At 28.1% G+C, this 16,080-nt stretch overlaps 1 protein-coding gene across 1 annotated transcript; it reads right to left on the minus strand.

Annotated features, from left to right (window-relative positions):
• Positions 1-9,179: 9,179 nt before the first annotated feature.
• Positions 9,180-10,640, minus strand: LOC108475100 (uncharacterized). The gene has a single exon (XM_017777097.1). The coding sequence runs from the start codon at positions 10,638-10,640 to the stop codon at positions 9,180-9,182; it is 1,461 nt and encodes a 486-aa protein (XP_017632586.1).
• Between the last annotated feature and the right edge of the window lie 5,440 nt (positions 10,641-16,080).

Genomic DNA, 16,080 nt, shown 5'->3' on the forward strand with positions numbered 1-16,080 from the left:
ACCCTTTTTTTTTTGCATATCAGAGGAGCTCGATCTTATGTTTACCTGTTCAGGAGTCTTAACATCAATCAGTGTTATATCCATTCGTAAATAGGTGTAGCAACGTAAAAAAAATTATGGATTCGGGTCGCTAAATTGTGGCGATTTATTGAAAAAAAAGTTTGAAATTTGACGTTTGACTTTTAAAATAAACAGGGAGTCGCCACCGAACCTTTTTCATAGGTGTGATCGGACACCTATTAGATCTCTTTAAAAACGAGGAAAAAGGCCGAGTTGAGGTCCACGTTAAAAATCAGAGAAAAATTAGGGTTCGGGAGTCGGTTACGCGCGAGGAAGGTATTAGCACCCTCGCGACGCCTAAAAATTGGTATCTCCTAAACAAGTGTTGTCTTGATTTTCAAAATATGAGTTCAAAGTAATATTCAATTGTGATCCAATTCAAAAGACGAAAACTTTCAATTTTTTATTTTGAGAAGGATATACCGTGTTAACACGGGCCTAAAAATTCCATCCAACATAGCGATGAAACTCGCGGCCTAATGTCACATCGATATATTGCCTCGCTTATTTAAAAACAAGAATAAGATTTTCGAAATAATGCTAAGCAAATTGATGCGAAATAAAGATAATTAAAGGATCTAGAAATATATTGAGGCGAACAACGAGTGTGACAAGAACATAAGAAAACAACAATAATACATACAAGATTAAATGTAATAATAGTATAAGATACGAGAAAACAATAAATATACGTATATATAAAAAGCGATATTAAAAGTATGTACGTAACGTGCGTGAGAAATATACATATATACATAATATATTTAATATGAACATATACAATGTACATATATAATAATATACATGAAATAGTAAAGAATACATAACTAATAATATAAAAGATATATACACATACATACAAATGTATGAATAGTAAAGAAGTATACAATAAAGAACATTAAAAATATATATGTATAATATATAAATATAGAAATATACACATACATTAGAAATAATAACATGAAAGAGAAAACCATTAGCATATTTCGTAAGTACATACATGCATATATATAAATAACAGATTAGAAATATATGATATAATATAGAAACACACATAAAATAGTATATCAAAATATAACTAATAATATAAAAAATATGTATAACATATAATATAGAAAATTTATATACATAACATGTATAAAAATATATATAGTATGATACTAAGATATTTACGTAATATACATATTAGGAATAAACAACATCTAATAATATTAATAATAACACAAAAATAATAATGAAATATATAAAAACAAATACGATATAACAATAATATTAAAATAAAGTAATTGAAATAGTACCATATAAATGTATGAATATATACATATATAATATACATATATCAATATTGATAATAATGCTAAAACTAGAAACAACAACCATTAATAATAATAATACTTTAAAAAATTAATATATTAATAAAAATAATAGTAACAATATTAGTAATATGTAAAAAAAAGGGAAAATAAACGAAAAAGGATTAAATCGGAATAAGAACAGAATTTCAGGGCGAATTTAAAAAGGGATAAAGAAATAAAGGACTAAAATGGACACGCGTGAAAACAACGAGGACCAAAAATGCAATATTCTCTATTACCAAAACGCGCAAAGACGGAGGTCTAAATTGATGAACGGGCAAAAACTCTGGGGCCAAATTAAAATATTAAAAACCTGATCGTAAAATAGCAAAAATGCGGAAGGGCCGATCGCGCAATTAGCCCTTCCGCTTCAAAAACACGCGGACCCTGGCCGGACGGGTCGGGTCGACCCGACCCGCATCAAAACGGCGTCGTTCTTTTGTTTAAATCTGGGTACCAAAACGGTACCGTTTTACTGGGCTATAAATAGCCTAAAAACCTGAAAAATAAATCATTTGAAGGGGAAGAAAGAAAAAAAAAGAGAGAAAAGGAGAGGGAGAAAGGAGAGGGAGAGGGGAGAGGAGAGGGCTCGTCAGTGGGGGTTGATCACTTGGACGGCCACGGAGGTCCATTGGCGTGGCTGCCACCACGCATGATGGTAGGAAGGTAAAAGTTCTATTTTTATTCCTTTTTATTTTTTAGTTTCAATATATATGTTTTATATTTTCACTAATAGTAAAGAAATAAAAATGTAATATATGAAAATCGAAAAAAATAAAAGATAACCTTTTCGTTTGCTTTTGTTTTCCTTCCGATATTATACATTTTTCGAGCTTGTTTGAATCTCAAACTATCTTGCTTGTGAATATTAGAGGTTGTTGTTTCTTTAATCGAAAATTTTTTTTGAACTCTCTGTATTCTCAAAAACTCCAACCCTTTACAAAGTATTACCCTTTGGTTTTTATAACCATTTGTCACTATTAATCTAATATTGTTTTCTTTTAGTGTGTTTCTTGCAGGCATGGGCGAACAGTAGTGGCAGGGCGTGGTGGAGCTAGTGGTGGGAGTGTCGACGGTATGGGCAAGAGGGTTCGGGTTTCTAAATCTTGAGTCGGAGGGTAGGTTTGGTGGGTTTAGTACTGGGCTTTAGGGTTAGCTAATGGGTTAGGCTTAGTGGGCTTGGTTGTTTAGGTTAATGGGTATGGGTTTTGGGCCTAAAATTGGCCTGTACAATAGGTTCTCAATGATTCATTACATGTGCATCATGAACTCTCAACGATTTAATATATATATACATACATATATACATATATAACAAGCAATCAAGAAAAATGTATTAAACTTTAACTTAATGAACTTACTAGATTGATTTGTAGCAACAACGGAAGTGCAGGGACTAATTAGCTATTTTCTCCTTTCCTCGATTTTCAACACGTTCTTGATATAAAATAATAATTTCATTCAATTAACTAAATCAACAGAAACTCAGGCTATTTATGAAATTGGGTCCTTTTTGACAATTTACAAAATTACCCTTAACTTTTTATTTTTATTTAATTTAGTCCCTAGGCCTTAATCATGCAATTTACCCATTTTTATTAAGAACCCATACCAACAGAAAGTTAATAGCTCTCATTACGGCCCATTTCACATCAAATCCTTCAGTTTTATCACTTTAGCAATTTAATCCCTAAACATCAAAATCATCAAAATCACTTACAAAATAATCAAATTTAATAACAAAGCTTCAAAATCCTCCATAATCAATCAAGAACAACTCAAATCTTCAATGGAAAAATTTATCAAGCTTAACAGTTCTATGAATTGATCCTTGGGCTAGTTATATTAAACTAATACGAACTCAAAAACATAAAAATTACTAAAAACCGGTAGCAAAACTCTTACCAAATAATGGAGCAATGCTAATAAATTTTTCTCTTTTCTGCTCTAGGGTTTTTTGGCAAAAGGGATGATGAAGATGAAAGATGATATGTTTCATATTTAATTTCAATGTAATTAAAGTTTATTTAATAAATTACCTAATTGCCCTTTTAAAATTTCACTTAAAATTGAACTAATAAAGTCTCAAAACCGTCCATTAACCTCCTAAATGGTACCATTTAGATGCCTTACCTTACCCTTTAATTGACATTTAACCCTTTTAATTAATGGAATTCTACTTTCACATTTTTTACGATTTAGTCCATTTTACTTAATTAACTAACTAAACGTTAAAATTTTATAATCAAATTTTAATACGACATTAATGACCTCGTAAATATTATTTATTTAATATTTACGAACCGGTACGTTGGAGTTGTGGTCCTAAAATCACTGTTTTTGACACCACTAAAAAATAAACTGTTACAAATTGACTTATTATATTTGGGATTGACATTTGTAGAAATAATTCTTTCCTAAAAAGGAATTGTGCTTTATGCTAACTGGATCCTAGACATTCCCAGCTTTCAACCGAATGACCTTCTCCGCTATTCTTGTACTATAAATTGTTTCGAGTGTGGGCTCAAATAGTCACGAACCAAACACGGAACCAAAAATGATTTATTACTTTCAGTAGGAAAGTAATTCTTTCTAAATAGAAACTGACAGAATTATAATTCCCAGAAAACAAAATTTATACTTAGAAAATAAATTCTTACTATTTTCTTACAGAATAAAAATATTAAAAACTTATGTGAACTGTTGTAAATAGCTCTATTAGTACTATCTATTTACAGAGATAGATAGGAGAATCCTGGTTGAATTAGTATTACATAAAAACTATTTATTCAATAGAAAAACTAGTCTTCTAGTTGAACTAAAAGAGGTGGGGCGACAACCCCAGTAAATTTTACTAGAGTGTGTCACCCCTCACATGTATTATGAGGGAAATTCGGACATCTCCTGTATTGGATCAAATTATATGTATTTATTATACTTTTAAAGCAACACTTTATAATTTAATCTAACCTAAAATAAATATTATTTATTAATTAATTTAATTAGATGAATTAGTTTTTCAAATAAATAGTTTTCTCAATCCAGTTATAATTTTGTTAAAGTCATGCTAACTTTATCGTAAAAGAATCTCTAAGGAAATATATTTAATTTTCATATTCAATGGATCCACAATTACTAATTAGTTTAATTTCATTTTCGAACTTCAATTATTTAATTAAATAATATTCGAAAGACATAAATTAATTCTCAAATCATTTCTAATTACTCAGTGAGAAAACACATTCATTTGCGAATGTGACCCATTTCTCTAACTCTATCATTTCTATTCATTTTTTGTCATTTGATTCTACATGCAATTCGTTTCTAGTTTCAACGAGCTAGCAGAGGAACCGATTTGACATATATAATTAGGGCTCAAACAATTTATAATTAAGTTCCAGCTTTTTTCCTATTGATTGTAAACTTACTTAGTTACGAAGTCATTCCACTACAATATTGTGTTTGAGCTCTACTTTGTTACAAATTATAATAAAAGCTACTTAATTAGTGCTCGTCCAATGACCTTATAATAAGTGTGTTACCCTCATAGGATATCTTTAATATCTTTGGGATAATCCATTCTCCCAATATAATTTTATTTTATCTCATAGTAACTACTATATCATTCCTCCACTAAAAATCAATTACTATGAAATAGTAATCAAAATTAGAATTATTAGGATTTAAATATTTTAATATATGACTCAATCGATTTTGAAGTAAAAATATCAAATTTGTTATTTATATTAACTATTTAAAAATTAATTAAAATTCATATATTAATTATTTAAATATCACGTAGCATTATATTTAACATTGTAAAATACTTTATGTTTAATTATATTAAATTATTTAAATGTTTCATATTATAATACAATTGGAAACCATAGGAATTAGGAAGAATAAAATAATAAATTTAAACATTGTTGGTCTTAAAAGTGAACTTTTTAATAAAAATTGACTATACTGTTATTATTATTATATGAATAGAATGTCGAAAGTGGGAGAAATCTATTTGCAGAAAAGTCATGCCACAAGCCTAGTCTTTTTTTTTTATTATTTAAAAAATAAAATTATTATTTAATATTAGAATATGACTAACATGACACACATACTATATTAGTGCAATAATTATGTAATTTATTTGGCAAATAATTAATCCAAGTGGAAGTCAAAAGCAGGCTCTATCACCTAATTTCTTGGGGCCATAGGGAAGTAAAAAACAGGCTCTATCACCTAATTAATTAGTTTTAATTAAACGTGTTTTAAATTAATTAAATCTTAATTTAATTAAGCTAATGACATGGCTAATCCAACCGTCTACTATCACATTTTTTAAATGGTCTAATTGTTGTTTTAGACCTCAGATTAATTGTAATTTAAGTACTTAATTTATTTTCTAATTTATAATGATTGGACCTTATAGTTTAGTCTCTAAATTCTAATTAAACATAATTTTGGTTAAATTACTTATAAAAATTTAATTCATCATTATTATACTAATAGAATATTGAAAGTGGGAGGAGACGTACAATTAAAATAATCAGAAACATCAAATTAAAATTTGTGAGAATCTTTTGCAGAAAATGAAAAGGATAAATTTGAAAATTATATGTATAATATTATATATGAAATTTAATTTGATGTAATTATATATGTGAAATTTTAATTGTAACTCAATTGCATATTTAAAATTTTAATTTTGATTTAATCATATATATTTGAAGAAATAAATACATTAATTTATTTTAATATTAGATAAATATAATTATTTATGTATGCAATATATAAATATAAAATGATGTTATATTAATAATTGTGCTAATAATTTACAAGAATGGGATCAAATCAAAATTTTATTTATAAAATTGAACAAAAACAAAGTTCGTGTATATAATTTCACATTAAATCATAGTTCATATGTAGTTTTAATATTTATCCCAAAAAGAAAAACATAAAAGTTATGCCACGAGCGTAGTCTTTTTTTTTCTTTAAAATAGGAAAATACTATTTAATATTAAATTATGACACACATGTATTATATTAGTGTAATAATTATGTAATTGTTATAAATATTACTTTATTATGGTAGTGTTTTATATTATAATTAAACCTCTATTTTTTCTTTGTAATTTAAGGGATGGTATTACATTAGAAGGTCTATAAATAGATGAATCAAAACTTGTATTAATATTTTCTCTGTAGTTTGTTCTTTCTTTTGATTATTTCATAACAATAATTTAATTTATTATGAATTGATATAAAAATAAATATTATTTTGATTGAAATGATAAAATTGAGATATTATACATTTGATGTCTTGAATTCAAATCTTATTATAAATATATATATTTTTTCAATTTTTGTATAAAAAGATAAAATAACCTTAATTTATTATTTATATTTTATTAAAATAAAAATAATTTAATAATTAAATTGAGATTTATATAGCATAGATATTAACGAAATTATTTTAATTTTGTAAGTGAAATTAAAACATCATCATGTCTATTTTTAAAATTTTATAACAGTGTTTTACAAAAAAATGATAATTTTTAATCTTGTGAAATTAAAACACATATACCCCGTTAGTGTGGCAAATAATTAATCCAAGTGGAAGGAAAAAAAAATAAAAAAGGCTCATCACCTAATTTCTAGGGACCATAAGAAAGAACAAAATCCAAAGCTGGATACGTGTGTTCCACCATCGATCAATGACGCCTCATTCCATTGCTTTTGCTTTTGCTTTTGGATAAAAGGTAATTTTTTTAAATTTCTTTTCTACACATCCTTTTGGAATCTTTTTCATTCCAATTTAGATTAATGTGAAAATGTAATATTTATATTGTATCATGCTGTCACTTTAAAAAATAATAATTTTTATAAAAAAAAGTAGGTGATAACATAACGCAACTAAGAATATCACATCATCGCATATATTAAAATTGAAAAAATTTATCAAGTTCAAGCACTAATATAGATCAAAACATTTGATGAACCAAGAGGAGAAAGCTCCTTTTACTTTTCTCATTATCATTAGCGTTATACTAGAGTTTACATAATGAGGTAAAGTTGTGTAAGCCTATTCTATCTCTTAATCATTAAGGATATATTTTTTGTATCTTTCATATATATATATATATGTCTTTTGGTCTATGTTAAAGATTTGTGGTTGCCCTTACTAATAATTCCATCTTCAAGGTTCGAATTTGTTTTTACCTTAACACTTTGTATTATCATTTAAAAATAATAAGTATTATTTTTATATTAATATTTATTTACTTTCTAATTAAGTTTAAATAAAATAAGTTTTTATACTAACATCTTACCTAGAGTTTGATTGTTTGAATTAAAATGTTTGATTGTTTTACCTCTTAATCACTTGTTTCTTTAAGCTGTTGGTACTGACATTTATATTTGATAGCTTAATGCAAGTTTCTCTCCAACCAGAGGTGAATTAGGGGTAGCAGGGCCCTGTACTTAAATTTTGTAAAATTTCAATTAATTCCCCTTGGGTTTTAAAAGTTTTATTTTAATCTTATAATTAAAAAATTGGGGTTAAATCTAAAATTGTGTTAAAACAACTTATTAATTTAATTCACTTATTAATATTTGGGATGGACCAAAATGTAATTCTTTCATTAAATAAAGGGTTAAGGCTTAAAACAGTATTATACCATTTAAGGTTCTCATAGCAAGTAAATAATAATGTTTTAATTTAAGTCGAAAAAAGATTAGTAATAAAATATTAATTAAGTGGGGAAAGATTTTTATACCTATTATGTATGGACTTGATCATAAGTCGGGTCGGGTCACTCGTTCAAGCTCGAAGGTCTGTCCGAAGGCAAAAATGTAAGTTTAAAAAATAGGTTTGGACAAAAAAGTAAAGTTTGTTTGGAAAACAGGCCGAGTCTTAGGCAATACTTTTTTTGTCTGAACTTGGCCCAAATTTGACAAAAAAAATTCTGCTGCTGTTTGTTGTTGTTTATTGCTATATGTTGTTTTTTTGTTTATTGCTACTATTTTTTTATTATAGTTTGAATATTATATAACTCTTATTTTATTATTAATTTTGCTATTATTTTAGAAGTATTTTTTCGTTAAGTTGCAACTATATTAGTGTTATTTAAGTATAAATATTTTTATCTATATTTTTAATTTGTTAGAAAATATTTATTTTAATATTTTAGTCTATTTGTTTTATTATATTTTTTAAATTTATTTTTATATAAAATAATCTAAAAAATTAATCTTTGGTCGAAACTGAGTTTAGCATTTTTTATTCGGGCTAGGTTTAGATAAAATTTTAAACTCATTTTTGAGCCGGGTTGGACCTAAGCCCAAAAAACGGGATTGACTTTTTTGCACTAGCCCGACTTGACCCATGATAAACTCTAATTACGTAGGACCAAAATTGAAAATTAAAAAAACATCAAAACATAGCAAAAACACAAAATCCTTTAAGAATTAGAATTAATTGTACTAGAAATCCTCCAATTATGATTTTCATTCTAAATTAATCCTCAAACTTTCAAAATTCTATAATTATATCCCCAAACTATTGGCAGTATCCTTCTATTATTGAAACCAGTAACTTAATCATTAAATATCATGTAAAATGTTATGTAATATAATTTGAAATGAAAATTAAAAAAAAGTAAAATGTTGCTGCATAATTTCTAAAATAAAAAATAAAACTAAAAAAATGAGCGGGAATGATAGTTTATATTAAAACTTTAAAATGAAAATTTTTACAATAATTTTTTAAATTTTTATTTTACATATTTCACAAAATACGTTGATGTTCCGATTTCCAGAGGTGAGGGGTTCTTCTTTGCTATCACATTGGATGTTGTAATAATTAGTACCAGTGAAAGTGTTACCTAGGACATCTGTTACAACGAAGGTCCCATTATAAAGAGTGTCTTTTTGAGTGAACACGAAGGGAACGTCGCACGTGCCATAGGTCATCTTAAGATACACCGTCACCTTAGTCATGGGCGGCACACTAACTTGGTGCGTAACTTCCTTGTCGGTGGTCATCGTCTTGGTCTTTCCCCACTTGATTCCTGTTTCGTATTTGGAAGATATTTCGACACCTGTTTCACCGATGAATGGAACCCCGACTTGGAAGGTGGCTTTGGTTTCAAGACCTAGTGTAAAATGAGCTAGCCAAGTACTGGTATTGGTCTCACTATAGGAAAGTTTCACATCGAGTGTCTTGGCTTGGGTGGTACGGTTAGTGGCGGAATTCTGGGCCACAACAAGGACCTTTTCATTATAGACCCGAGCATTTTCTGTGTCGTATCGGAGGTTATAAATTGTCCTGGACAACACAGGCTCTAGAACACATAGGTAGGTTTCTTTAGTAATCGAAGGGACGGTTGCAGCAAGGTCACCGGACGTTTCCTTCAAGTCGCAGAACTTTTCGTTGCCGACGTTGCGGAGAGCTATGGTCTTACCGTCGACTTTGAAGGCACGAAAATGAGTGTCCTTATCCTTACATTTGTTTTCATCAGAATCCACCCGAATACGATTCGGGCTACTCCTCCAGAACCTATCGGAAGAAACCGGCTTGATCCGGATGTCACCATTGTTCCTATAGAAAACCTCCATTGTCACATGGTGATCACCAACATCCCCGCACGAGAATTTTAAACGCTGTTCCCCAGCTTCAGTAAGACCAAGGAACATATTATTTTTTCCTTTGAAAGCAACGAACTTAGGCAGAATCACCAACGACTCCCAATCAATAACTTCGAAGATATCATTCTGATTATCTGCAGCACGATTGGGGTTTGCCAACACGCCACGGTTGAGATACCCTGTAGCCAATGGCCATAAGCATAAATAGTGTCCAGATTGAACATGGACAAATCGATAATTTCCATGTAAAGAGTCTTCCAAGATAGGCTTGAACAATGTGCATGACTCCTTTTTTGTGTCTTCTTCCGGCTTATCGGCGGTTATAGTAATCCAGTACTCCTCATCTTCTCTTCTGGTGATGGAAGGGTTATGAGTTCGTTTCAAATATTTGTTTTTGGTGCAGCTCCTTATGTGCACCAGCCCATTTTTAGCGAACTCCACTTCGAATTTCGCATCTGCGCTCACAGCCATCTTTTCGGTGAACGTGGCGTAGCCCTTGTAGATGCCATTGCCGGGTCTGTAGCGGAGGTACTTTTCAGCATCGGGGGCTTTGAGAACGATGAACCTTGGCAATGTCATTTTCACAAAAGAAGTATCTCTCTCGATGGCCTTTTTCACTCTTGTGCTTATGCTTTGATTTACCCTGAACCTCAAGGGCTTTGCTATTTAAAGATAAAAACTTGGTGCTTTTCTTGCCTTAGGGAAGCATGTGTATCAAGTTCCTAAGCTTTTTCTGGTTGGATGAGAAGTTTGTGTCAAGTTGAATAAATTTTAGGGTAAATTGCACGTATAGAAGTTGTGTAATCTATACTAAAATTTTCATGTGAAATAATGATATAAAATGTCACATTAATTTTCCATTACATCTTTATGGTAATTAATGGTTCAATGACTAAAATGTAATAAATTAATAATGCTAGTGATCATCTCGTATGCCACATCTTAAAAATAATTAATGACTCAGCAACTAAAATATAACAAACTGACAATATTAGTGATCATATTGTAACTATTTGACGTTCGTAATTAAAACATTACAATCCTAAAAGATACTAAAAGTACTTTCCATCGAAAAAAATACCAAATTGTAATTAAAAGTGATTTTCTACTTAAAAATAATAATTAGGATTTAAGTATTTTTAGTATATGACTAGTCAATTTTAAAGTAAAAATATCAAAATTGTTAATTATATTAATTATTGAAAAATTATTTAAAATTCATATAATAAATATTTAAATATCACGTAGCATTATATTTAAAATTGTAAAATACTTTATGTTTAATTATATTAAATTATTTAAATGTTTGATATTATAGTACAATTGGAAACCATAGGAATTAGGAAGAATAAAGTAATAAATTTAAACATTGTTGGAAAAAGGAGTCTTAAAGTGAACTTTTAATAAAAATGACTACTGCATATTCGCCAATTTTGAATTAATTTCCTATTACTGTTATTATTATTATATGAATAGAATATCGAAAGTGGGAGAATCTTTTGCAGAAAAGTTACGCCACGAGCCTAGTCTTATTATTATTATTATTATTATTTGAAAAATAAAATTATTATTTAGTATTAAAGTATGACTTTAATGACACATACTATACAATAATTATATAATTTATTTATTATGAATAGTTATGTAGGTGTAACACCTTATACTCGACTTAATTACCGAATTTGAACTATAATATATTATATTTATTATTGAAGTAATTACAATTAAAATAGACATAATTTCAATTTATTTTAACGTTGAATATTAATATTATAAGTAATCATCATGATAAATAAAGGGGGGTCTTTCATCAGTCAATGACGTGTTGCTTTTGCTTTAGGATAAAAATCATAATGGCACAAACAGCCAATATTTGTAAAAATCATATCATATTCGTCAATTAGTTATTGGTAAATACACTTCAAAATGAACGAAATATTTAATATTCAATTTCCTTATGCATTATACCTTGAATATGTCCATGTTAAAAGTTGGTTTGTGACGATAAATCGTATTAATGTTTTAATTGTTTTACAAAATGAGAAAATGGGTTAGAGGCATTAGAGTTCGTAATTTGAGGAACCTCCTATGCTTAAATTGGTATTGGTTTAGGAAGAGTGAAATTTATAGCAAAGTGGTTTTAAATGTTATAGAGTTTAATGTTTAGAGTACTTGACTTTCTAAGGTCATTATGTGGAATTGTCTTACATATTCTCATAGTGTTTCTTTCGAATTTTGTGGTTTGGTTTTGGATGCTACTTTGCAACTCTTGAAATGGGTTATAAAATTGTGTGGGGAAGATACAACACTAGATTGAGTCAGAGACATTTCTGAGTTAATTGAATGATCTGAGATGATTCGGGTGATCGGTTGGGTCCATGGAACTATCTTATATCTCCATTGCCAACTTCACCTTAGTTAGTACAAGGATTAGCTGAATAACAAGAGATAATGAATCGTTATAGCATCGAGCTACTCGACCTCATTTCTTTTTGGTGCCTGATTATTTCATGTTAAATTATTTAAATGTTTGATATTATAATACAGTTGGAAACCATAGGAATTAGGAAGAATAAAATAATAAATTTATTTTAATAAAAATGACTTTAATATCTTATTATCGTTATTTTTATATGAATAGAATATCGAAAGTGGGAGAAACTTTTTGCAGAAAAGAAAAACATAATAGAAGTCATGCCACCAGCCTAGTCTTTTTTTTTTCTTTAAAAAATAAAATTATTATTTAACATTAAAATATGACTCACATGACACATCTACTATAAAATAGTGTTTTAATGTTTAATCTGGTGAAATTAAGACACATACCTCATTAATTTGGCAAATAATTAATCCAAGTGGAGGTCAAAAACAGGCTCTATCACCTACTTTCTTGGGGCAATAGGGAAGTAAAAAACAGGCTCCAACACTTTCGGCCCCTTTTTTTGAAGGCGTATCACCTAATTAATTAGTTTTAATTAAACATGTTTTAAATTAATTAAATCTTAATTTAATTAAGCTAATGACATGGCTAATCCAACCCTGCACTATCACATTTTTTAAATGGTCTAATTCTTGTTTTAGACCTCAGGTTAATTGCAATTTAAGTACTTAATTCATTTTCTAATCTATGGACTCGATTTACGGAAACAGGATACTAAAACTGCATTTTCTAATATCACTAAAATTCGGGTTGTTATAGTAAGCTTATGCTATTTCGTAATAACTGCGGATATATTTTTTTGTATCTTTTATATCTGTTTTATGGTTCAAGTTCAGATTATGTAATAACTTTTTTTTTTATTTTACTTATGCAATAACATTAAAACCCAAATCTCAAACAAACTCACATAAATACTTGACGCCAATTTATTTTTTATTAATTTATTTTCATAATAAAGAGTTCATGACATAGTTACTAATAAGAAAAAAGAGAGTGATTCGACAATAGGGAACATAAATTATTCACTTTAGTCCTTATGTTCAAAATTATTAGTTTTATAAAATTTTAAAAATTATTCACTGTAGTTCTTATGCTCAAAACTATCAATTAAATTTTATACTCTAATCATTTTTACAATTTAAGCTTAAAATCTATCAATTTAACACCAATTTCTTTAAGAAATTAACAATGACAACTTTTAAAACTTTAACAGTTTTACAAATTGATACATGTGTTAGCTAAATAAAGCTCCCGTGACTTTAAAAACATAAAAATTATAAAAAAAATATTTAATTACAATACCTAATGGTCGAAAATTGATAACCTTTTGGAAGCTTTTGTTTTTCTCTTCTGTGGAGGTGGACGGGTTGTAGGCGGAAGATGAAGATAATTTTCTCTTTCCTTCCACCAAAATTGGTTTTTATAACATGTTGATGTTTTAATTTATTTATTTAACTTTAATTAATTAATAATCATTTTAATAATACACATATCATCCAGTTCCACTAACACTTACTCAAAATGGTTTAATTATCATTTTGAACTTTTGACTAATTTAAATTTTAGTCTCTAAGTTTTTGGTCAATTAAAAATTTACAACGATTAAATTTTTATAATTTAGTCTTTATACCCTAGTTAGCTATCAATTTGGAAAAATTACTAGACAAAACTTTAATATATTTCTATATTAGTCTTGTAAATATTAAGACTTAATTTACAAAAATGAGATTTTAAAACTGTCTTTTTGGTGCCATTAAAAATTAGGTTGTTCTAGATTTATTGCTCCATAAAATGGATCTTTAAGTATGGGTTAACACAAGTTCAAAAAATCATCTAAGTCATGGCCCAATTGATTTGATTAAAATTATTGTCAACTCCAAATAAGACAAGTTATAATTTCTGAGTAGTGTCAAGTGTAGTTGTAATTGCTCTCATAACAGCTCCTACACAATTACTTATTTCAAGGTTGAACAGTCCTTCCATATTTAGAGTACGAACCTAAGTACACAAAGTAACCATTTATCCTATCTATACTAATCTCATCAAATCAAATACCCATAATATAAGGATACAAAGTATTGAAATAAACCTTCATAAAATTAGCTAATATATTCTTAGATTGCGTATTTCAATATATACGATAAGTAGATCATCTTACAATCCTTAAAAATTAATCTTGCTTGACCCAATCTCATCTCCAATTATAATAATGAGATTGGCTGCACAAAATCTTCAAAAAGATGCACTAAAATAGTTAAAACATTTTGGTCATGCCAACAAATAAAATAAGTTATGAAACCTGAGCAATTACCAACATAGTTGTAACAATGGAGGTAACTACTCTCAAAACTGCCTCAACACTTTATATTATCATTTAAAAATAATAAATAATAAATTTTATACTAATATTTATCTACTTTCTAATTAAGTTTAAATAAAATGAGTTTTTATATTAACATTTTACCTAAAGTTTGATTCTTTTACCTCTTAATCACTTGTTTGTTTAAAGCTGTTGGTACTAACATTTATATTTGATAGCTTAATGCATGTTTCTCTCCAACCAGAGGTGAATTAGGGGTAGCAGGGCCCTGTACTTAAATTTTGTAAAATTTCAATTAATTCCCTTTGGGTTTTAATTTTTTTTATTTTAATCTTATAATTAAAAAAGATTGGAGTTAAATCTAAAAATTGTGTTAAAACAACTAATTGACTTATTAATATTTGGGATGGACCAAAAATGTAATTCTTTCATTAAATAAAGGGTTAAGGCTTAAAAGAATATTATACCATTTAAAGGGTCAAGGTTCTTACAGCAAGCAAATAAGATTGTTTTAATTTTAAGTCAAAAAAAGATTAATTAAGCGGCGAAAGAATCTTATACCTATGACGTATAAACCTAATCATGGATCGAGTTATCCGTTCAAGCTTGAAGGTCTATCTAAAAAGTAAAAAGAATTAGGCAAAAATATAAGCCCGAAAAATGGCTTGGACAATTAGAAAATCAGCAGGGCCTCAAGCAAGACTTTTTTGGCCAGGCCTAACCCAAATTTGACAAAAGAAATTCTGTTGATGTTTGCTGTTGTTTATTGCTATTATGTTGTTTTTTTGTTACAATTATGTTGTTTTGAGAAAATTTCACTGTTATATTGCCATTATTTTATTGTTATTATTTGGATATTATATAACTCTTGTTGTATTGTTAATTTTGATATTATTCTAGAGGTATTTGTTTGTTAAGTTACAACTATGTTAATGTTATTTAAGTATAAAGATTTTTATCTGTATTTTCAATTTCTGGAAAATATTTATTTTAATGTTTTTGGTCTATTTGATTTATTATATTTTTAAAATTTATTTTTATATAAAAATAATCTAAAAAATTAATGTGGGCCGAACTTGAGTTTAGCATTTTTTATCCGGGCTGGGCTTGAATAAAATTTTAAACTCATTTTCGAGCCAGGTTGGACCTAAGCATAAAAAAGGGGTTTGATTTTTTTGCACTAGCCTGACGTGACCCATGATAAACTCTAATTACGTAGGACCAAAATTGCAAATTAAGAAAACCATCAAAACATAGCA

This window comes from Gossypium arboreum, chromosome 3, assembly GCF_025698485.1.
Source record: "Gossypium arboreum isolate Shixiya-1 chromosome 3, ASM2569848v2, whole genome shotgun sequence".
Taxonomy (NCBI): Eukaryota; Viridiplantae; Streptophyta; class Magnoliopsida; order Malvales; family Malvaceae; genus Gossypium; species Gossypium arboreum.